We start from the raw sequence: 25,721 nt of genomic DNA on the forward strand, positions 1-25,721 counted from the left end.
TTGGAGGAGAAAAAAGGATAATGCTCTGGGTTGAGGCATTATGCATCCATTTAGCTTTTAACTTAGATTAACAGAGTATCCAAGTGTGCATGCATTTGTGTGTGTGTGTGCGTGCACACACGTGCCGGTGTGTGTGTTTGTCAGTGTGCTCGCGCGTGGGTGCATGTGTGTGTTTGTGTTTGTGTGTGTGTGTGTGTGTGTGTGTGTGTGTGTGTGTGTGTGTGTGTGTGTGTGTGTGTGTGTGTGTGTGTGTGTGTGTGTGTGTGTGCGCGTGTGCGTGTGCGTGCGTGCAGACTGACAGAATGACAGACTGCAGTAGGAGCTGAAACCACAGGGTTATTTATCCAGGTAAATTAAGGACTGCAGGTTGGGCAAGGCAGTTTGATTTATCAAGCAGTTCTCATACACAGAGGCAATTCAAAGTGATTCACATGAAATAGATAATAAAAAGAAAAGAACATCGAAAGCATAAAATAATTAAGGCCCCTCCACCTTGGGCCCTAGTAACTCAGTCCCACTCGCTAGCTCACAGCGCGGCACTCGTGAGCTTGTAGATCTGCTATTTTTGAAAAATCGTGAAAAATAGAATTTTGACCCGATTCTATGAGTGTCTTTTGAATCCTTCTAAGATTTTTTGAAAAACCTGTGTTTCTATATCAGCAATCTGGCCAGCCATCGTCAAAGAAAAGGTCCTTTTCACTTAAATGGAGCTCAGTTAGTCTGTTCTTGAGAGACTACTGTGTCAGTGGTGCTCAAACCTTTTCATTTGAAGGACCCCCAAAATGATATGAATTTGGCCACGGACCCCCATCTCAAAATATTTAGTTCCAGGGACCACCCAGAAGCAAAATTTGAGTTACAAATATATTATATATATATTCAAAGATTTGCACACATTTTCATGACTTTGTCCAAAAATAGCAGATCTACAAGCTCGCAGCGCGGCACTCGGTGCCGCGCTGTGGCTTGTATATCTGCTATTTCTCACTGGTTAAAGCGTTCAATAATTCTAGGCCTAAAAGCATGAATTAGTTTTCTGTGTTGTTTAGACATGTATCCTCTTCTTACTTTATGTTTAGGACGGGTTGATTTTGTTAGATAGATTTGATGTGGGAGTCAAAATTCTGATCTGAATGAATACTGACACCAGGATTATTGATCCTGATTGTTTTTAGGCCTCAAAGAAAGTGAATCAAGATGTGCTCTAGTTTTCAATCTAGACAGTTATCTAAGTTTTGATCTTGTTAGTTGGAGGACATTTTGGCACACAGACACAGTTAATCACTTGGTGAGAGAGAGCTATATCTAATTGCGCATCATCCACATAGTTATAAGCAGCTTTGGTCTTTTTGGTCTTATTGTGGGAGAATATAGAGGTCCCTGAACTAAAGATTGATCGAGGCACTCCACAGTCCACACGTTAACGGAAGCTTTTGTAATTGATGTTATCCTATGTAAAGTACTATGTTCTATCCGTCTGTCTTTCAATATTATATGAGATACATCAAGTGGTTCCTGTGTAAATAAGCTGTAAAGCTTACTAGGATCTCCTTTTAGTTGACCTTGTACCAGTGATTTGTGCTGTCATGAAACTGTACTTTTTTCTATTGCAAACTCCTAATAAACTCTTGAATCAAAAAAGACCTGAAGTTAATGAGTTAATAAGTGGTTAAGTTGTGTTGGCATTTTTTATTATTATTTAATAAAGGCGGGTTTATATATGGGTTTGTACAGTTGCTAATTATAGATTAAATCAGGTTACTGCAGGCTTATACTCAGCTTGACTGCTACACATTCAATTTCACACTGCAGAGCTACAGACCCCCCAAAATAATCATATTTGAACCGACTGACAAGCACTTGGAATGTAGGAGTTGATGCTACAAGCCCACACCACCTTGCAACTTGTAGATCGTCTATTTTCACAATTTCTGCCTCTAACTGTGGATTGCCTTTGATGGGGGTCCCGACCCGCAGGTTGAGAACCACTGCAAACAAGCCTGCATTCAGGAATCAATTAATGCATGAATTATAATAATTTATCTTGATTAAGAAATGTTCTAGGTGTTTTTCTTTTCATATTCGATGTGAAAACAGCACAGGGCTTGTAGAGGATATATACCTGTACTAAATGTTTCTGCTATTTTGTGCAGTGTGTGCCCCGTCCAGACGGAGGGTTTCGATTGGGCCAGTATTGCTGCCGCTGCAAAATGGGATATTATAGCCCCCCAGTGGACACAGGTAAGCCAACACTAACACCTGTCCATAGAATGCAAGCCGCCCCCAAAGCACAGAGGAGTTCTTTGTCGCTGCACTGGCTCTTATTAGGGCTGCACAATATATCATTATCAAGGTATGACCATGCACATTGCACAATATCAGTATTGCGAAAGGCAGCGATATTGCAATACCGGTATATCGCCCTGGGCGATATATCGTCCATATCTTTGCCCATATCACCCATATCGTTGCCTTTTGCCTTTTGCTTCACTTCGACTATCAAAATTAACAAGTTTGGGAACCCAATAGCACTTAAAATTAAGATCGATATTAACTTATTATTATGCTGTTTTTTTAATACTGCTTAGTTTACACCGTCGCGACACTTAAAACATTGAATATGAAATGTGTACGGTAATATCGTATATCGTATCGATATCGAAATATTTGGCATAAATATCGAGATATGAGATTTGGTCCATATCATGTAGCCCTAGCTCCTATACAGGCTGGTTGGGGCGCAGAACTAGGAGGGATGACATTTTCCTCCACACACATTATCTTATTCTCTCTGTCAGGTGAAACATGTAAATATATAAAGGCATATTGTTGTCTACACCCTCCACAGGGGTGGCCGTTTGATGTTCAAAGAGAAATTGCGTAACACTGGATGGGCGGTCTGGCACTTCTGGCAGATGCCAGAAGGGCTGAGCCAAAACAAAAAATCACACCTAGCGTGAAGTGAGCAGTGCTATTTATGTGTTATTTAAGCTAAGTTTGGCTTTCTGTGTGAGTGTCAGTGTTAGAGTGAGAGGGTGAATAAATATATAGAGATTGGCGTACATACATGCCAAACGTGCCCTGATGCTTGGCCAATGGCAAGCTTTGCGGGACATTCGTGTGAACATGGGTGTAAAAACAGACGTGGACAAACGGACAAAAGTCATTCACACTTGTGTAAAGATGTAGGCCAGATGTAGGCCACGCTTCAGAGCCCGGACATTTATTGGGGCCCGATCATTATTTGGGGCTCGTGCATTTTTTGGCGCCTGGACATTTTCTATGAGCCATTTGTGCAAGATGTAGGCCAAATCTAGGCCAAAGGTAGGCCACGCTTCAGAGCCCACACATTCTTTGGGGCCCAGAAAATTTCTTTTGGGCCCGGACAAAGCCAAATGTTGGAGCTTATGTAGCTCCTTCCAGGAGCACCGCTCAAAATTATAATAATAATCATTAAAAACTGTAATGGCGTCTTTGGGCCGGTGAAGACCACACATGCCAGAGACGATTTTCTGTGCCAGTCTGTGCCTGTGCACGCAGGGGCGTCACAAGGGGTAGGAAAGTGGGACTGAGTTACCAGGGCCCAAGGTGGAGGGGCCCTAGTAACTTTAGCTATTGAAAGATAGCAGATATACAAGTTCACAGCGCGGCACTGAGTGCCGCGCTGCGAGCTTGTAGATCTGCTATTTTTGAAGTCATGAAAATGTGTGCAAATCTTTGAATATGTATTTTTTAAACAAACATTTTGTAACTCAAATTTTGCTTCCGGGGGGGGGGGGGGGGGGGGGTCCCTGGAACTAAATATTTTGAGATGGGGGTCCCTTGGCCAAATACATATCATCTTGGGGGTCCTTGACCACCACTGACATGGAAACATAGGTTTCTTGCACACATTTTCTCAAAAATAGCAGATCTACAAGCTCGCAGCGCGGCACTCGGTGCCGCGCTGTGAGCTTGTATATCTGCTATTTTTCAATAGTTAACATTCATGGGGGGCCCACAGTGAATCCTTGTACCCAGGGCCCAGAATTTGGTGTGACGCCCCTGTGTGCACGAAGACAATAGCCGTCAGTGGAGACATGTTGACTGACTCTGCTCACGATAGAAGGACTAAACATTATTCAACAGCTAAATTATTTTGATCCCCACTAATGGTGGGGCTTTAAGGATGGCAACTGTCCGTCTGTCTGTCCATCCATCCAACACTTTGGTCCCAAAAAAGCGACAGTGTCTGGAAACCTATGTTCGCAAAAGAAAAGTTGTGCCATTAACACTAAACTCATGACAGTATAATCTTTTATCATGCCTGCTAAAAATAAATATACACTATAGGGCCTGTGCTTAAAATGGTGTCAATCTACATTCTCTTGTGCACATCAAACAGAGTAAGCCAGTTACTCCATCTGTTGTTATTCCTGAGAGGATGTTACCGTCCACATAACCATCAATGACTGGTTCTACAACAAATAATGTTTGTTGTAGAGGTGTATAATATATTATATTATAGTACATTAGCACATGAACATATATATACAGTATGTGTGCAGTGGTGTAAAGTAACTAATTACATTTACTTTTTTGGTAATCATATGTTCCAATTTCCAATACTTTTACTCCATTACATCTCGGATCCAAATATTACATTTTTTACTCCACTACATTTATTTGAACACTTACTAGTTACTTTGTAGATGTATTATTATTACAAAACATACATTAACGCTTCAACCCTACAGTATATACATTTCTTCGGCCATTTGAAAATAGCCAATCTACAAGCTCAATGTGACGCATTGTGACCGTATTGCGCATCGTGTCGCATTGTGAGCTTGTGTATCTGCTATTTTCAAAGGATTTTTTAATATATTTGAAAACTTGAAATGGGACATTCTGTACAATGAGTACTTTCTACTCTTGGTACTTTAAGTACATGTTTATACCAATACTGTACTTTTACTCAAGTACATTTTTAATACGTACCCTACTTTCTTTTTACTTTTACTTAAAAGGATCCCTGGCTAATACGACAAATATGCCTTAATACATTATAATTGTCCTCTATAACTACAATGTAAAATTAAAAACACCTTAAATATTTTATTTCTTCTAGAAATAGCTAATCTTTCACTCAATAGGGGAAATGCATGTCGCAAGTTGATGATGTCATAAATATCATGTGTGATCTATCCCTATGGAAATGATGGCATGCATGTGCAAAAAACACATTTGAAATATTGATTTGATGCTCATATTAACCACAGGAAGTATTACGTTTGTTTTTATTTGCACATGCATGGCATAAATTCCATAGGGATAGATCACACAACATTTATGACATCATCAACTTGCGACAGGCATTTCCCCTATTGAGTGAAAGATTAGCTATTTCTAGAAGAAATAAAATAATTGAGGTGTTTTTAATTTTACATTGTAGTTATAGAGGACAATTATAATGTATTAAGGTATATTTGTCGTATTAGCCAGGGATCCCTTTAACAGAGCATTTCCACAATTCCACATTGCAGTATTTTACATAAAGTAAAACATTTGAGTACTTTTTACACCACTGTATATGTGATGCAGGTGCCAACGGTACTGGCAGTGGAGACGTGTGTTACCCTCTCATGCCAGTCTGCCTTCCCTGCTGGCCTGGCTGTAAGAGCTGTGAGGACGGATCCCCCTGCCTGGTGCAGCAGAACAGGTTCCTCAGAGTCTGGATGATGGTCATCCAGGGCTTCTTCATGATCCTGGTGTTCCTCAGCATGCTGGCGGCCTACCAACACCGGCAAAGTAAGGTGAGTGGAGGTGTTTTTGGTTATTCTTTTATTTTATTTTATATATACTAGACCTTACCCGTTCGAAGATATGTGCTCCAAAATATGTGCAGAGTGTGGGTTGTGGGGAAAGTTACTGTAACTGGTGCGTGCGTGAGAATATGTGGGAGCATCATAATGTAAGGAGCAGCTCATGGAGGAGTGTATATTTATGATGGATACAAATAATTTAACAGCAAATTTAGGTGAATAGAAGTATGGGGATGTATGCGCTTGCTCCACATAGTTTTTTCATACCCGTTGGAAGATGAGACACACATCAAACGCACCTGGTGAAAGCGTGAGACAGAGAGAGAGAGAGAGAGAGAGAGAGAGAGAGAGAGAGAGAGAGAGAGAGACCATGCACATTCCTAACTGTGAGAGAGAGGGGTGTGTGTGTGTGTGTGTGTGTGTGTGTGGGGCTACAGATCCCATGGCCTGGAGGAACGGACTGTAACCCTGACAACAGGCTGTAGAGTTGAACAGAAGTGGTGAAGAAAACGCTAATAAACAGCTTTAATTTGGGAGAAATGAAATTCGGGCTCCGTCACCGTTGGTATAATGCTAATGGCCAATACCATGTGAAATTTGGGATCAGTTGCTGAAGCGAGTGAATAGATAAACGTGGATAAGCGTGAGCGTTAGAGCGTGAGTGAGTGAGTGAGTGAGTGAGTGAGTGAGTGAGTGAGTGAGTTTGCTCGTTTAATAGTTAGATATATCTTCATTGATTTTGGACAAAAATACGTGCACATTACAAAGACACATACACACTTATAGGACAACACAATACAATAAAAAAAACAGAATCAACAGCATACCATGCAGCAACCAAAAGTAGTTTCAATATTTGTAATAAAAAGTAGTTGTCAGGTACTGTATACACAAAGTGCAGTATATACCCAAAAAGTGCAGTTAGACTGTACACACTCCCATACAAATTACACTTTTCCATTTCTCTTTTAAAAATCTTGCAATTGGTGACCAGTCTCTAATGAATTAATGCATATGATAACCTCTCCATTGGCATACCTTTTTCATAGCATATTTTTTGGCAATAAAAGGTCACCAAAGTTGTTAGACTAGACTAGAGGGTTACGAAGCAATCGACCCAAAGCTGGCTGTCCATACAGTATTATTATTTTTGTTTTGTTTTGTCGTTGTTGTTGTGCCTAACCATACACATGAAAGAACAACCCAGTTGTTTAGTAGGCAACTGGGTTTTTGTATTCCTCATATGCAGTAGACTTCATTCTATAGGCCTATGCCAAAGCACTGCATCATCAGAACTCTTATCTGTTCAATAGAAGTTTGGTGTGAAGGTCTCTCCTTATCTTCTTAAATAGCCTACCATTGACAGCAGAGCAGGGTAATTCACTGAAATTATCATTTTGGTTTAGAAATGCAGACCATTCAAAAGTAAGAGAAAGATACTGCAATCTTTCTAGACCAATTATCGCTAACCCTAGCAAATCTACCAGCGGTGTGGGACAAGGGTTAGTGAGATAGATTTTCATTTTGGTTTAATTGCTGCTTTAAATTATGTAAATTATTATTCATTCATCATTATTGTAATGGCCGATGGAAATCACATGCCCAAAGGAGGGACACCAGGGTAAATGTGGTCGATGTAAATCAAGGGCATTATTATCACAATAACTCATAAATTCCTCCAGTGCATTCCCCATGGCACATGATAATTAATCACACAATAACAGAACAATAACTAATATAAACACACCCCAAGGCATGCTGGGAAGTCTCTCCTCAGCCACTAAACTATACGATATAAATAACCAGCTTTGATTAACCCAGGAGTCAGCCCAGATCCTCATCCAGACATCAGTCATATCAAAACTTGACTACTTTAACTCTCTCCTCACTGGCCTCCCGGCATGTCCACTTAAGCCTCTCCAATTGATCCAAAACGCTGCAGCACGATTGGTCTTCAAACAGCCGAAATTCCCCCTTCCCCGCTCCCTCCACTGGCTCCCGGTTGCTGCCCGCACAGAGTACAAAACACTGATGCTGGCCTTCAAAGCAGCCAAAGGCATGGCACCTCCATTCCTCCAAAGCTCGATCCCTACAACCACAGCTGTTCACTCAGATCAGCCCTGTTGCACTTACACTTAGAACGGCAGACTCACTCCCTAGCTTCCGCCTTTGTCTGACTCTGAAGACTCACCTCTTCAGACTCCATGTCGGCCCATAGCACTTACCATAGGACTTGCCTGCCCGCAATGACCATACCATGTAATTTAGATATCATTTAGATGGTTTTTCATAAAGTTTTTTTCTGAATAGGTGCGTGGTCAACACGTTTTTTTTTTCTTAGATTACTATTTCTATGCATTTGATATATGGTATTCATGTCGATGCATTGATGTATTACCTATTACCTTGTATTGATGTTGATGTATTGATGTATTAACTATTATTAAGAGCACCTGCCAAATGCCTAAATTGTAAATTGCAATTGTAAATTGCCCAAAAAAAAAATGGAAGCTTTAATGCTAATAACCAATTACATGAAAGTCACATATGTTTTTTAACCCTGCTAGTGGCAGGGTTCAAAGGAGGGTTCGATCAGTTGGTTTGTCCACCCGTCCACCTGTCCACTTTACATAAAACCAAGATCATCTCAAATTATACTGGTAGAGGATAGCCCCTACAGATTTGGGTGATCCCATGGCCTCCGATCCCGGAGGATTGTCCTCAACCATTTGAGCCTTAATTTCCTCAAGTGTCACCCTCAGCCCAAAATGTCACATTTGCACATAACACTGTATTATGTCAGATTGGGATTGCAGGGTGAAACGTAGAGTTTTTGGTGAACCCATGGCCTTTCCTTTAGTCTAGCCCGACATGTCGGTGGGTGCCTGGGTAGGTCCTTGGGTATACCTTCAGGCTGGTAGGTAGTAGGGGTGTAACGATATAGTAACTGAATCGAGATGTTTTTTAAAATTTGCAACGATCTACTATATCGTTATGCAAACAACAAGATATTATACCGTTTAGCTTTGTATTGTATCGTTTTACAATGCAAATAATCGGTATAGAATCGTTTTGGAATGCAAACAATTGATTGTATGGATACTAAGTACTTGTGCCTTGTATTTAGCCATTTTAAGAACAAAAAGAGGGGTCTAATTAGTTCTCCCTCCATATAGCTACTCTTGGTCTATCGATAAATGTGTGTAATCTCTGTAAAGGTGCAGGTTTGTCCATATGTGTTGAAATATAATGTCCATATTTGCTAGAGAATCACAATGTTTAGTTATTTATATCCATAACAATAGAATTGTTTCCCTGCCCCCATTCTTGGTTTTTGGGTGATTGGGGTGATTTTCACCTGATCTAATGTGATTAAAAATAAAAAAATAAAAACGTGCGGGCTCTGCCACAGTTGTCAGTCACGTACGGAGACCCACTGTGTCTTTACTGGACAAGGCTCACATGTCCCATTTATCATCATTTATTTATTTTTAGAAATTCTTTATCTTTGTTACCCCCTGTGAAATGGCTCCAATAGCACTTAACCACACCTGTCTGATCCCTCTAAATTGCCAAGTACAATTCAGTATGTATTGCTGAGGCATCGGCCGTATAAGCCAGTAAATAACAACCTTTTTTATTATTATTTCAAGAACCCCTTGTTTGATAATAATTAGGCCATGGATTGATAGTTTAGTATTTTCAATCTCTGGTACAAGTGTGTGCACGGGTTGCACAAGTAGACCGTATGAGATTTACAGAACTGTATAAGAGGCAGTTTGTTTGCTAACTATCAACCATTTACCTTGAGGGACCCCCTCAACGACCCACACGGGGTCACCCGGATCCTGCGTTGAGAACTAGTAGTGTGCAAGCAATTATGCTGGTAATAAATAAGTAAGTCACTTAATTGCAATGATTCTAAAGTCAATATCCATTCTCTCTCCTCTCTATTGTCTGTTCCACTCACTCCCTCTGTCTGTCTACTGTGTTTTTCCCCCCACAATCTCTAACCTCAATTACCCCCCCCCCCAACCAACCACTCCACCTTGTTTTCCAAAGAGGATACGGGCTTCAGGTCTGCTGCTGTTGGAGACGATCCTTTTCGGCGCTCTGCTGCTCTACTTCCCGGTGAGTAAGTGAGTAATGCTAAATTTATACCACCGAAAATAGCAGATCTACAAGCTCCCCGTTGGGCGCCGTAGACTATTTTTGGTGCACGGGAACCATCGTACAACAAAGTATAAATCAGGCTTTAAGTGAGTGAGCGTATGAGAGATTAGAGCTCTTTTCAGATCACTGCACAGTGCCAGGGATTATTATATCATAATGGATGGTTTAGAGAGAGCTGGGAGTGGTTGGTTGGGGAGGGTTTGTGTGCTGGTGTGTAAAGCCAAATTTATGCCCTGTCGCAAGACGGTGTCGTGCGCTGAAAAACTGCCGACCTAGAAGCTCACGCGGTTGCTGGGAACTTGTTAGGTCGGCTATTTTCGACGCGCGACACCGTCACACCGGCGAAGCACGAATGAGCTTAAGGACATATCTTGTGTGGTGATGGGGGTGGTGCCGGGTATAGGACAAGCCATCGCTTTCATAACATGTCATTGGTTAAAATGTGAGAATCAATCCGCAGATTCATTATACCAATCACAGAAGACCGCTTGCGAAAGGCGGCCATCAATTTTCATCCATCTGTCTAAAAGCATTGATTGAGGTTTGCCCGCAGGTCTGCTGATACTGGTGCTTATGGTCTGCGGGGGCCTCAGGGGTCATCCATCACATTCTGTGCAGTGGAGCAGCTCGGCATTCTGTTCCATGTATTTGATGCATTTACCGTACATGTTAACGCTCTAGTGTACGCCTCTCTCTTCTCTCACACATCTTATTACCCATTTAGGCACTAGAATTATTGAATGCTTTAACCAGTGAAAAATAGCAGATATACAAGCTCACAGCACGGCACCGAGTGCCGCGCTGATAGCTTGTAGATCTGCTATTTTTTTTTTAAGTCGTGAAAATGTGTGCAAATCTTTGACTTGTATGTATTTTTAAAGCGAACATTTGTAACTCAAATTTTGCTTCTGGGTGGTCACTGGAACAAAATATTTTGAGATGGGGGTCCGTGGCCAAATACATGTCATTTTGGGGGTCCTTCACATGAAAAGGTTTGAGAACCGCTGACATAGTAGTCTCTCAAGAACAGACTAACTGAGCTCCAGTTAAGTGAAAAGGACCTTTTCTTTGACGATGGCTGGCCAGATTGCTGACATGACACATGAGTTTTTCAAAAAATCTTAGAAGGATTCAAAAGACACTTATAGAATCGGGTCAAAATTCTAATTTTCAGGATTTAAAAAAAATAGCAGATCTACAAGCTTGCAGCGCGGCACTCGGTGCCGCGCTGTGAGCTTGTATATCTGCTATTTTTCAATAGTTAAAGCATTCAATAATTCTAGGCCTAAATGGGTTAATTGTGAACACTGAGGTGATTTATTGCAGCCTGTCATGGGCACGAGCCAGGCACCTCATCACTGCTCTCTTCTTCACAGCTGAGGCCTAGCTAACTGTTCAACCACATGAAACCTATTGGGCATGTCACGCATTATAGGCTAAACTACTAGTAAGACGCCTCAGGGCAACAATCTGGCCAGTGATGTTCTGATGTACAGTATATCGGACCAGTTACCCATATTTGGAGACCCCTGGTACCCATATAGAGATCCATGTACTGTATAAGGAGATATGCTGTGAGAGCCCAAACATGATTACTCAGTTATTCGTTATCTGAAAGTCCTACGACGTAGATGACATCTGACATCATACATACAATCCCTTTTATGCCCATACATGGAGATCCCTGTCTATAGAACCAGCCACACAGATAAGGACTGTCTTGGCCATCTGTCTTGGCCATATATGGATTCTGTTAGTGTGGTATGTGGCCGATGTGGCCTCCATATATGGGCATTCACATATGAAGTCCTGTTAGATATGGGCTTAATATTGATGACATCAGGGATCTCCATGTATGGGCATAAAGGGGAATCTGTTAGTGTGGTTCTCCTGACATCACTGTGATGTCAGAGCGGCAAACCCATAGACCCATGAAAGTGTATACGTCCAGACGGACGGAGTCAGCATGTACCATTTCACATACTAAACTGCAACCTTCGGTCGCAATAAAAAAAAAAAGCCAAAATAATTTCAAAAATTGATAGATGAAGCGATCTACAAACTCACAAGTTTGTGTAGGAAAGATTTTAGTGACTGTGAAAGAACTTTCTCCCAAGGTAAGATGAAGACATCATGCTTTATATAAACCCTATTATATTAAGCCTAAACGGTTTTGCCGCTGTGTAGGACTGTTTTAACATTTCTTTTACTTTAAAAATGAATAATTTCCTGTGGAAAAACCCACAAGAAAAACAGAGGGGGAGTGGAGGTCTTTGATCTTGACCCCCCCTCCCAAAAATCTGTACGACGGGCCAGCGTGTCGTCGCCACACGACATGATGTGAGGTCTGTTAGACAGACTATCAAATATTAAAGGGCTTGAGTGGTTGAAAATGCAATGCATGCCCAAATGATAGCCAACCCACTGTAACCAGGCATAGAAACCCCATTCACAACAAAGTGGAAATATTTTAGCTGGTGAAAATGAGACCAAAAGAGAGGTACTGTACAGTCAACATGCCCACTTCTGCTCGGTACTGTAAAGGCCAAATGAAAGGCTGCGTGGGTGTTCTCTTTACCCTCTCATCTCACTGGGGTTACTCACCTTTCTGGTTCTCAGGTCTCAGGTCTCTTGATCTATTCTATATACAGTCACATTTTGGATTGATGATGCTTACTGTCATTCAAACATTACCCTGTACACATTCATATATAAAATCCTTTTTCGTTTGAACATTATGAAGTGGTTCCTCAATAAATCAATCCATTAACTAAACAAACCTATAGCCACAGGGCAGGAGCCTATTTCCTGTTAAGCGTAAAGCGGCTTGATATACCATACATCCATGATGTACAAGCACACCCCCTGGCCATGACGCTAGCATGTCGAGGGGATTTACCTCCAATCCAACCCTTGATGCTGAGCCCCAAGCATGGAGGCATTATTATTATCATGATTGGGTCCCATTTTTATAGTCTTAAGTATGACCCCGCCAGGGTATTGAACGAACCCTGACCTCCCAGTCTCTGGGCGGACGCTCTAACCACAACGCCATTGACCTGGTAGCAATGTATAGGAGCAGGGACGTGCTGGCCATTGGGAAAAGCAGGACAACTCCCGAACGGCCGGTTCATTCCCAGCCGGTCCAGGCCGGCCATTAGGAAAAATTTAAAAATAAAATGTCGGCCTTCGTTCCATTTTGGGGGCTGGGTGGCCAACAAAGTAAATCGTCACTGTCGGGCAGAAACCTCGTATCTCCAAGTTTCAAATTTGTAGATTATTTTGCAAAGCAAAGCCCTGCTTCATCATAAAGGCCGTCGCACAAAAGTAGTGAAAACAGCAGATCTACAAGCACACAAGGTGCGAGGCGTTGTCATTTTTAAAATGATAAATACAAAACAAACGGTTTTGGACATACAAGGTTTCCACCCAACAACGACGAAATATAACTCATGTAATTGGCCCACTGGCTTGTCACTTGTCATGATCTGAAATGGCAAATCTTTGAGTAGCGGCAGCACTATAGAGAGAGATCTCTCTCTATAGTGCGCAATGAGGGCCTCTCCAACTCTTTTTCCCAGGCTGAATCAGGGGCCCAGCACGTCCCTGTATAGGAGTACAGTATTTTCTGGACTATAAGGCGCACCTGACTATAAGGCGCACATAATAGACGCTACCGTTGCGTTATGCATCCAACAGATGGAGCTGTGCTAAAGGGAATGTCAATGTCAATGAATGATCCATATATAAGGCGCACTGGACTATAAGGCGCACTGTAGTTTTTTGAGAAAATTAAAGGCTTTTAAGTGCGCCTTATAGTCCGGAAAATACGGTATATTGTAATCAGACCTGTCTGTTCGTGGTTGAGTTTACTTTATTAGTGAACGGATGGGCAGGTTTTCATTAAACTCTGAGAGAGAATGGTCAGTAGGCGACCCCGTAGAGATTCTTGGGTTGATAACGTCGAGATCACAATCAAGGTCAATGTCAACCCTTGATGCTGAGAATGGATGGGAATGATTATTAGACTGCCTCAAAGAGATGATGAAGTTTTGGTCTGTTAAGGTCAACGGTCAATGTCACAATCGAGAGACATGAAACAAGAGATGGTTGAGTGTGTGTTTTGTCTGTAGACAATAACTTGAAAACAGGTAAGCAGATGTTCATGAAACATGAAGGGAATGATCTGTAGGCTGTCCTGTTCATTGCAAGGGCACATACTGTAAATGTATTGATTATTTCCTTGTGTGACTCGGTCTCTCTTTCTCTTCCAAGGTGTTCATTTTATACTTCAAACCCAGTACGTTCCGGTGTATCCTCCTTCGCTGGATGCGAATGTTGGGCTTCTCTATTGTCTATGGGACAGTGACGCTGAAATTGTACCGGTCAGTTATTAATTACTTTTGTCATGTAATATTAATATGTACTCCTCTTTAATTCATCAAACTATTTTTTCCCCCATCTGAGCATAAGTCATCATTTTATCAAACCGTTCTACCAAATGCTGATTGTCTCAGGATTCTGATAGCACTCCCCTGATTGATTGATTGATTTATTAATTGATTGCTTGATTGATTGCTTGATGTTTCTATCGATGAAATGCATGCATGTATGAACTTACTATAATTGTACGTATTCGTCAAAACGATAAAAGCTCAAGAGTGTCTTTCCATTGTGGTCCATTACTGTTCCTTGGAGTGCATTCCCCAGCCTAGTCTGTGCTCAGCATGTCTCAGTCAAATGTTTTGCTTGGTCTGTCGGTTTTAACTTTGTTTAGATAGTAAAAAGACGGTGTCCACCTGGGAACAACAAGGGGACATTGCAGTTACATGGCCGTTGCTACTCTTTTTCTGTAACTCTAACTGCTGTTCTGTCTCTTGGTCTATCGATCTCTCTGTCTGTCTGTCTGTCTGTCTGTCTGTCTGTCTGTCTGTCTGTCTGTCTGAGATGATCCAGTGTTGATTTTGACAGCAAATTTAGATTTAGTTTTAGTTATAGCCTTTTGAATAAAATTCCAATTTGTTTTCTTGTCATAGTCATCTGAAAAGTTTTAGTTTTACTCTAGTTTTAGTCGAGTAAGTATCATAAGATTTCAGTTGACTAAATCTACAGGATGTATTTTCGCCGGCCTTTTTGGCGTCGTACTGGCAGATTTTAAACTTGGTTGCATGATGAAAAGCTGATCTACAAGCTCACAACGTGTCGCGCTGCAACACATTGTGAGCTTTTAGTTCTGCTATTTTCAGAGTGCAACACCCAAGCGCAACCAAACATAAAATGACTTGTCTTTTAGTTCTACCGGATCTCTTCTCCACCAGTCCCTCGCTAACATTTTTGTCTTGACGAAATTGTCAATATATTTAGTCTTTAGTTTTAGTCATCTTAATTTAGTTTTTATTTTGTTATCGTCATTGAAAAAGGGTAGTCGACAAACATTTTTCACAATAGTTTCAGTTGATGGAATCGACACTGTCTTACACTGACTTACTCGTCGATGAAAAGCTGATAGACTCCTGTGTCTCCGCAGGGTGCTGAGGGTGTTCCTCTCGCGCACGGCTCAGAGGGTGCCCTACCTGTCCAGCATACACCTGCTGAGGATGCTGGGAGTGATGCTGGTGACGGTCATCTGGTTCCTGTGCGCCTGGACAGTGTGTGTCCTGCAGAACCGCGAGCGCAACATCCCGGTGTTCGTCACGTCCACCACGTGGGACGGCCTGGGCTTCCTCTCCTGTTACATGGACCGCTGGGACGACATGATGGCCGTGGGTGAGTGGCTGGAAGTGGTGGAGAAAGTATACCCAAATGTAAAAGTATCAATACTGCAATGTAGGGCATTCACCAAATATTTGAATATTCGAATATCAAAGTCACTATTCGACGTTGTTCACCAAAGTCGAATATTCGCTTATTTTATTTCATTGTTTACTCTTTAAAAAATATATAGTTTATAAAGCTTGGCTAGATAGGAGGTCATAAGAATGAGTTGTCAATACCCCTGGTGGATGAATTTGTTAATGCTCTATACCAGGGCTTCTTTTTAGGCCGTGACCCCCAAAATAAACATATTTGAACTGGGGACCCCCACCCTGACAAGCACTTGGAATTGTAGGTATCACATTTAATGTGACTCGGTTCTGCAGATAAATATGGTGAAAATAGCAGATCTACATGCTCACAACGCCTCGCAACACGAGGCGTTGTGAGCATGTAGATCGGCTATTTTCACAATGTTTGCCTCTTGCTTACTTAATATTTGACAGTTTGGCCAGTCCTGTCGAATATTCGACTATTCTAATACTTTGAGGTTGAATAATTCGAATACTAAAAATTACTATTCGTGAATGCCCTACTGCAATGTGTAAAAGTCCAGAATACAAAATGCGCTTGAGTAAAAGTACAAAGGCATTGGCAACAAAATGTACTTGATGTACCAAAAGTAGAAAGTACTCATTATGCAGAATGTCCCATTTCAAGTTTTCAAATGTATAAAATCTTGTGCCCACTGGACTATCGGTCCGGGCGCATACCACATAGGCTCAGTGTAGCCTGACAGCTTGTTGCTGGTTTGATTCCCGATCCCAACTACCTTTGCTGCATGTCACTCCCCATCTCTCTCCCCTGTCAGTCTACTGTCCTATCAATAAAGGCATAAGACATAAAACAAATAAACATTTATTAAAAAGACTAAAGGGCTGTATTTTGATTGTCTCAAGTACCAGCTCTTATGCCTTAACTTAAAGGGCTGTCCATTCTGTCTCCAACCACCAAACCTTTCGTCGGAGAGTTCCGACATTCCGACGTGCAGCTTTCAGAACTCTTATTCGGGGTAATGCTTTTCAGAAAATCCGAGGTCATTTTGTAGTTGAACCGGACCTTTCGACAAAACGTTTGGTGGTCGGAGAGAGTATGGACAGACCTTTAAGTTAATGCATAAGAGCTGATACTTAAAACAATCAAAATACAGCCCTATGACTAAAACTAGAACTAAATGTGCTGTAAAAATCAACACTGGTTGTCAGCACCCTTGAGCAAGGCACTGAAGTCAAACATTTAATTGGCCAAATCGTCAAATAATATAAGAAATAGTCAAAGTTGTTGAAAATAGCCTCAGTTAGTCCTCAGTTCAAATATGATTATTTTGGGGGGTCACATCCTGAAATGGTTGAGAACCACTGATTTAAGTTACACGAAGCATTTAAATCATCATTCTGTAGGCCTATAGTTGCCATTCAGAAGATTGACTTCCATTATTCTAAATGGAGGTGTCACCTAAACCTAACCTTAACCCTAACCCTAATGCACAGTCTCGCACATAAAACCCATAGGACATAAACTACAAGATGACCTGTATGATTTTATGAACTAGGGGAACCAACCCAACCTAAAATTGCAACATTCTTTCTTTTTAAAAACAAGATGGCGAAAGCACTATTCTCTATATTGCATCTTAGGCATTGACTTGGCCTAGGACAATATATTGAAGTCTTCACTCCCTAACCTAACCTCAGTGGGGGTATTTCTGAATGGGGAAAACTGTCCAAAACCGTTCCTTTTGCATTTATCATTTTAAAAATGATTTAAACTAGTGAAAACAGCCGATCTACTGTGCTTGTAGATCGGCCTTGTATGATGCTTGTAGATCGGCCTTGTATGATGAAGCAGGGCTTTACTTTGCGAAAGAACGGACACATTTGAAACTTGGAGATACGAGGTTTCCACCCGACAACGACGTATTGTCTTTTCCATACCAATGATGAATGGTGTCTGTCCTCTGCTTGTGCCGCCACAGCTGAGTTGCTGTTGCTGTGCTGGGGCAGCTCCCTGTGCAACGCTGTCAAGCCTGTCCCTTCAGCCTTCCACGAGCCTCGCTACATGGGCTTTGCCGTCCACAATGAGCTGCTGCTCTCCTCCATGTTTCACCTTCTCCGGTAAGCAGCCATGCCAGCAGGGGTGTCACAACGGGGGGGAAAGTGGGACTGAGTTACTAGGGCCCAAGGTGGAGGGGCCTTAATTATTTTATACTTTAATAGCTATCGAAAAATAGCAGATACAGATCTGCTATTTTTGAAAAGTCGTGAAAATGTGTGCAAATCTTTGAATATATGTATTTTTTAAGCAAACATTTTTTTCGAACTAAAATTTTGCTTCTGTGGGGTTCCTGCAACTTACTGGAACTAAATATTTTGAGATGGGGGTCCGTGGCCAAATACATACCATTTTGGGGGTCCTTGAAATGAAAAAGTTTGAGCACCACTGACATAGAAACCTAGGTTTCTCAAAAGAAAATCACGATTTTTCAAAAATAGCAGATCTACAAGCTCGCAGCGCGCCGCGCTGTGAGCTTGTATATCTGGTATTTTTCAATAGTTATAGCACAAAATAACGCGTAATAATGCGTTCCCAGTCTAAATGGGTTAAATCCCCTCCCCCTATGAAGAACATTCATTGGGGGCCCGCAGTGAATCCTTGCGACGCCCCTGTATGCAAGCAGTATCTCTGTTCTGATTGCTTGCACCAGCACCAGTATTAAGTTGCTGCTCTCCAAGTCACTTTTGCCTATCACAGTGGTCTCACAGGTGGGGTTCGGGGACCCCCAGTGGTCCTTCCAGGGGGTCTCCCCAGCCAAATCAGAGCCATAAAATGTATAAGTCTGAGTTACATTGTCCTCCTGTGTCTGCATTCTTTATACTGTAAACAAACTGCAACGCAGACCAAAAAGAAAACACGACTGTTGCTTTTGAAAACTAAATTGCAGTATTTGATCTGGCCCAAACTTAATCAAACAAACATCACTTCAAAATACAAACTAAAATGATCAAACACTCTTTAGTCCTGCAACACAAAGTTCTTTTAAAAGTTTCCAATGAGTATAGTTTCCAATAAGTAATCTAACAAAAATGGCAAATTTGTTCAATTTTTACACACCCAGAGTTAGCCTGTGGCCTAATATGGTCTGTGATGAAAAGGTTTGAGAACCAATGGTTTATCAAGATTGTATTAGATCAATGGTTCCCAAACGTCTTAGCCTGTGACACAATGAGAGATTAGACGTTTGCCCAGGACCCAAACTAGTGAAAACAGACCATCTACAAGCTCACAACGCGTCGCTTTGTGCCACGTTGTGAGCTTGTAGAGATCTGCTATTTCCACTACTTGTTTTCTAATTTATGGAATTTCTTAGATTTCTCTTTTATTTATTCAATTAAGTTTTTTCTGTCTGTTTCAGGTTTTTCTTACCTTCTCTTCACCCTGACTGGACGTTGTTGCTGTTTTTTACACACACACATGTCACCATCACTGTGACCCTTGCCCTCCTCTTCGTACCCAAGGTATTTCGAGATTTGAGATTTTATTTTGAATCTATCAGCTACCTGACAAGAAAGTGTATTTATTTTGTACACGTGCCAGGGGAAATGTTGTATAGATAGCAGAAATTACGAATGGCTAATGGCACTTGAGAAAGAGATAACCAGGTGCTCACCGGAGGCAGAGACGCAAAAAAGTCACATGACGTCTCATCATTAAATTGTCCTATCAGAAAAGGGACATACGGACACGTACCGTAATTGCGACCATCAGGTCGCAGTTAATATCAAAACCTCCACCGGCTGTCTGTCTGTCTGTCTGTCAGTCAGTCTGTCTGTCTGTCTGTCCGTCACGTCACATCATACTTTTGCCCTCATCATCTCTGGCACCGTTGGCCCTATTGATGCCAAACTTTGCACACAGACTTCTTGGATGGCAAATTACAACCTCCAGCCCTGATTTCTCACATGGCCTAAAATCACGCAAAGTGGTACACACTATCACTAAAGTCATAGTTCCCATAATCCCTCCTGATTGGCTACGATTGTTTCTAAAGTTTGTTATGCGACGTGACGGTCGCTTATCTCCCGATTAGGGAGTCTTACTGGTAAGTATTTGATACACTGTCTGTCTGGCTCTCTTTTATGCCCATATATGGCATTCCGTGTCCAGGCCAGTCTGTGATGTCATCTCCAAATTTGGGCACTGTAGTGATGTCAGTCATCTCCAAATTCGGTCATTTGTTTCGTCATGTCAGACAGACATTATTTTGGAACTGTTTCAGCATTTTTAGCGTCTGCTACCATGGATGTATCCGTCTGTCTGTCTGTCTGTCTGTCTGTGTCCCTTTCATGCCCATATATTATGGTGTTCCGTGACCAGGCCAGTCTGTGATGTCATCTCCAAATTTGGGCACTGTAGTGATGTCAGTCATCTCCAAATTTGGTCACTTGTTTCATCATGTCAGACAGACTTTATTTGGGCATTCTTTCAGCAGGCAGCTTTTACCATGGCGACGCTGTTTAATATCAGTGATGTCAGCATGCAGACTGCTATGTCGGGCATTGTTTCAGCATTGGGCTGTTACCATGGCAGCGTCACTGTTTAGTATCAGTGATGTCAGCATTTGGACAGACGGCCGGGTATACCTGGCCTATACCTTAGTTATGAAAAATAGTTGAGAGACATATTAGAAAACTCACATTTTCACTTGGGAATGTTTTTTTTTCTTCTGATTCAGCACCCTTGAATTATGTAAAATGGCTTGGTTGACCTACCCACTTTTACCCCAAAATGCCTCGATAGAAGGCCTTTTTTCTGAAATCCCTCCGGACTACAAAATCATGAAAACATGCACTGTCTTCTCTCTTCTCTTAATCTCTCCTCTCTTAAGAAAGTACAGTATATACTGTACACAGGGATAGTTAGATAAATGGAATTCATTTCCCAGTGGATTCCTCGTGACTTACGTCAGTGCAACCACACTTGCAATTCCCCAGTCCTACCTCTCAGAGAGAGGTTTCTCTGTTCATTTAGGGGAATTCTCGTCGCCTAAGGCCACCCTCTAATGTGGGGTGCACCAAGGCTCCATCATGGCACCTATGCTATTCCCCCTTTATATGCTTCCAACGTTAGGATATTTTTTGCTAAACATAACATAGTCTTCACAGTTGTGAGGATGAACTCAAATGATCCATTTCAGCCATTTCTCGATTGCCTACAAATCTCACTTATTAGTGAAAAAGAATAAGGGTGAAGTGTGTGGACCACCAAACTGTGAAAAGTGATGACTCGTCACTTCATCACTTAACCATCGTTTTCTGGGGCCATTTATAGCCCAAGGAATGTTTTTTGTGCAAAACAAATGCTTGCAATGGATTCAGCATCATGACAAACCCCTAATTAGACCCCTCACATCCTACTTAAATATCCAGAAAAAAAAATGTTTTTCTGAGTATTTCCTGTATAGAAAGTCGATGGGAGCCCAACTTGATTTAGCTGCTGTGGTGACCCCGAAGGTCGCCGACTCGGGCACCCTAGCTAAATCATTAGAGCATTCCCTGGGCTACATCTGTGCAAAATCTGGCGCTTTTAGACTGATTAGCACAAAATTACCATTCTATCTCCCTAAGGCCCCCGACTAGTGGTTAAATACGTATCTGAAAACACAAATTGACATGAATCCAAAATACAATGATGATTGTGCTGTCAAACAATTAAACTATATGGAATCTATGATGAGGTTGTGAGAGTCCCTGTTTAATCTCTCTCTCTCAACTAAGGGGTCCTTGGCCTGAAAACGTTGAAGACCCCTGCTCTAACAATTACATTTTCCAGAAATCCCACCGGTCTATTATCTGTGTCTGTGTATCCTGTAGTTCCTTCACGTGTCCAGGCCAAAGAGAGAGGAGATAGCAGCAGAGGTGTATGAAGACGAAGTGGACCTGCGGCGCTCTGGCTCCTATTTCAACAGCAGCTTCTGCTCTGCTTACAGTGACCACAGTTTGGAACCGGATGATATTCGGGTAAAATCCACAACACAGTTCACCAAAGGAAATTCTGAAATAAAAAGCACTGGTTAAATTAAATTACCATCCCTTAATTTCAGCTATACATCAGTGGTGGTTCTCAACCTGTGGGTCGGGCCCCCCAGGGGGGATTAACTTAATGTGCAACATTGTTTTCCTCACTCAACATTAGATAAACCACCATAAAGTGTAAGTGTAGAGCCAGGGTATCTGCACATTTCTAAAGTGTCAATTTGAGGACTTCTTAATACCTCTAAAATGACAAATTGAATATCGGTCAAATTGCCAAATATTAGAGGCAGAAATTGTGAAAATAGCTGATCTACATGCTCACAACGCCTGTGAGCATGTAGATCTGCTATTTTCACAATAGAACCGTTAAACAAAATGTAATACCTCAACTTTTAGTGTTCGTAGGGTGTGTGTGTGTGTGTGGGGGGGGGGGGGGGTCGCCAGTTACCATATGAGGTAACGCTTTACTTTACAGTACAGTAATTACCAGGTAATTACCAGGTAATATTAAGTATTTTACCAGGTATTTTCCTGGATACTACAGGGTAATTACCCAGTAGTTACGGTTGAACTGTACTGTAAAGTAAAGCGTGGGTCAATTCCATGACATTACCTAGTAATTATAAGTGTTTACCCAGTATCTAGAATATGTACCTTGCATTTACCCAGTTAAGTGGAACTACGGTAAAAATAAGTACTTTTTGTTGGGACCAAATGGCATCGTGGCCATGGGTGGATAAAATAACCAGGGAGTGGTGAATACTCAAAACACTCTTTTTTGCGTTCAGTGCATGCAAAGTCCTGGCTCTCCTCTCCGGTGTCCGCAAGTCAGCTTCTCCTCTGGACAGCACACTGCATCTGAAATCCACAGAGTTCCCACCCAAAACACCAGCATCCCCACCATTACCAAGCCATGATGAAACACAAATATAATATCATTATATTAACACCTCCTCAAACACCACCACCCTTGACATAATACGCAAAAACAGGTGAGCTGGCAAAGAGATATATTTATTTATTTATTTCCATAACTGGATCTCTTACAGATGTTTAGATGCAACGTTATTTACAGTACAGTAATTACCCGGTAATTACTAGGTAGTTTAATTACCTGGTAAATACCCAGTAAATACTGGGTATTACCTAGTAGTTACCTACTGTACTGTAAAGTAAAACGTTACCAAATGGGTATTTTGGGGGTCGCGGCCTGAAAAGGTTGAGAACCACTGCTATGCATCACTAAATAATGACTTTATATTCATTAGAAAAACATAATTCATATAAAACATGATTGAAAACTGTTTATCTTCACAATTTGTCTTTGTATGAAAACTTTTCATGACCTATGTTTTCTCCACCCCATATCCCTTTCTCATCCCCTAACTATGCTCACCTTTACTCCAACCCTGTCTTTAAATTTTCCATTTACTCACCATCGCCCACATTCGCTTCTCCTGAATAATTCTACCCTTTCTCCAATCCCTCCATACATTTTCTCTCCTCTTCAACTGCGCCAGGATGAACTGAAGAAACTATATTCCCAGCTCGAGGTCAACAAGACCAAGAAGATGACGTCTAACAACCCTCATCTGTCGAAGAAGCGAAGCTCTCGATGCCTGTCCATAATTAAAAGCCTTGCTGCGCCACTGAGCCGACAGTGCAGTACTCGTGAAGAGAAATCGAGGAGAAGTAGTCTTTGCCCTGACTCTAGGAGGGGCTCAGCCATTAGTATCAATGTCAGGGATACTAGCTCTACAGTGCATAATTCCCAAAGTGACCATGACCATGTTGTGGAGAGAAAACCTTCTTTGCGTGACTCTATGCTGAAGGCAATGACCAAAAGAAATTCTCAACGATCGATGACAGACTCCTTGGACATCCCTCCAGGGGTCCCCAAGTCTCTTAGTGCACAAAATCTGACCATTGATAACAATCTCTTGCATCCTGACCAGTGCAAACTTCAGAAGTCCTTGAGTCTGAAATCTACCCACTCATTGGTGGATATACCTTTACCACCCCCTAAGGTTGATACACTTAAGGTTGACAGAGCAAAGTCCATGCCAGAGGCCAACATCAAAGACCAGATGGCAGGTGCCATCCAGGCATCACAGTCAACTGACAAGGCTGAAATTTGCCCCTGGGAGATGGAAGATGCTTCCTCACAAGGAGAGGATGCAAAACCTGTTGACTTAGGAGCTCAACTGATATGTCCCTGGGAGTATATACCACCACCACCACCACCAAAGCCTGTAGAAGAGGCCCCCCCACCCAAGGTCTCCGCGAGTGCACCAGTTTCTCCGATGCCAAAAATAGGGTTGGCGAAGGCGCGTGGTCTCTCCTTGAAAACCACCACTCAAAAGTGGCTCTCTGTGAAAGCGTTCGCGGGGGGATCTCTGGATATAAAGCCTAAGGAGAAACCCAAGGATGGTGACTCTATTTCCCAAAAGAGCCGCGACAGTGAGACGAGAGAGAGAACTGCTTCCATTGCTTCGTCTACGTCCCCCATGCCTAGTCGAGTTCCAAGTGTGGAAAGGAGGTACCTACAGAGAAAAAGTATCACTTCAATTGATGGGAAACCATGCCTTGTGAAGCAAAATGCAATCAGATTGTCATCTACTGATTCAGATAAAAGCCCAAGACCCCGCTTGCCATCACGGCAAAACAGTAATCATAGTGGAACCTCTAGAACTCCTTCTACCAACAGACCAGGCAGTGGTCGACTTTCACCCGCTGTTAGTAATCCTCAAGTGTGTCCATGGGACGCACCACAGAGTGATACCAGCGGTAAAGCGAATATCTGCCCTTGGGAGGTACAGGAATCGCAGGAGCGTGCCGGTGTGTGTCCCTGGGAATCACAGGACACTAATACTGTGAAAAGACAGGACAGTGGCCGTGCTGACGTGTGCCCATGGGACTCACAGGATGTTCCTGCAACTTCAGCAATGCCAGTATCCAAAGAGTTACAGCAGAGGAAGCAGTCATTGCATGACATATTACAGCAGAGGAAGCAGTCATTGCATGACGTATCCAAAGAGTTACAGCAGAGGAAGCAGTCATTGCATGCAGCAGCCGATGTTTGTCCCTGGGAATCTGCCGAAGCAACACAGTTACAGCAAAGGAAGCAGTCATTGCATGCAGCAGCCGATGTTTGTTCCTGGGAATCTGCCGAAGCAACACAGCTTTCAGTGAGACAAAATACTAATACTAATGTTTGCCCATGGGAGGTGGAAGGCAGTGAGGCTATATATCAAAATGTTAACCCTTTAGGGACCAAGGGACCACAGATGGCTCACTTACGACAGGGGACTGTTCAATCGAGTGTGTCAACTCAACAACCAGACAAGTCAGCAGAAAGTTGTCCATGGGAGTTCCCTGAACCGCCTACAATAGTGACAGACGTTTGCCCATGGGAAGAGGCAGAGCCTTCCATAGAATCAACTCCTCATGGGTCCACTACTATAAAGGTAGATATTTGTCCATGGGATACTCTGTCCGCACCTTCAGTGGATAACGACAGCCCCAGACTAAACATCTGTCCCTGGGACACAGAGCAACCAGACAAATCTGTGGCTCCTCAGATTGTGTCGATAGCACTGGGAAAGACAAAAGGACAAGACAGTGGCGTCAAGGCAGATGTTTGTCCTTGGGAAAGTGGAGAACCGGGACCAGAGAAAATGTCATTGTCCAGGAGCACAGATACAATCAGAATGCAAGACGTGGCTAAAGCAAACGTTTGTCCTTGGGAAAGTGGAGAACCAGAGACAATGTCAGCTTCCAGGAGCACAGATACAATCAGAATGCAAGACTCGGCCAAAGGAGACGTTTGTCCTTGGGAGGCAGCAGAACCAGAGACAATAAAAAAGCCAGACGTTTGTCCGTGGGAAAGTGCAGAACC

At 42.2% G+C, this 25,721-nt stretch overlaps 1 protein-coding gene across 1 annotated transcript in view; it reads left to right on the plus strand.

Annotated features, from left to right (window-relative positions):
- Nucleotides 1–24,815, plus strand: part of gpr179 (G protein-coupled receptor 179) — a gene marked incomplete at both ends in the record, with an annotated part of 33,241 nt that extends 8,426 nt beyond the window's left edge. Inside the window, 10 exons of the mRNA XM_080722494.1 lie at nt 2,154–2,241; nt 5,584–5,795; nt 9,867–9,935; nt 14,253–14,362; nt 15,505–15,743; nt 17,767–17,905; nt 19,204–19,306; nt 21,662–21,808; nt 23,344–24,283; nt 24,748–24,815. Coding sequence (XP_080578620.1) covers nt 2,154–2,241; nt 5,584–5,795; nt 9,867–9,935; nt 14,253–14,362; nt 15,505–15,743; nt 17,767–17,905; nt 19,204–19,306; nt 21,662–21,808; nt 23,344–24,283; nt 24,748–24,815 — 2,115 coding nt within the window. The remainder of the gene's footprint in view (nt 1–2,153; nt 2,242–5,583; nt 5,796–9,866; nt 9,936–14,252; nt 14,363–15,504; nt 15,744–17,766; nt 17,906–19,203; nt 19,307–21,661; nt 21,809–23,343; nt 24,284–24,747) is intronic.
- Between the last annotated feature and the right edge of the window lie 906 nt (nt 24,816–25,721).

This window comes from Nannobrachium achirus, assembly GCF_963921795.1.
Source record: "Nannobrachium achirus genome assembly, chromosome: 3".
NCBI classification, from domain to species: Eukaryota; Metazoa; Chordata; class Actinopteri; order Myctophiformes; family Myctophidae; genus Nannobrachium; species Nannobrachium achirus.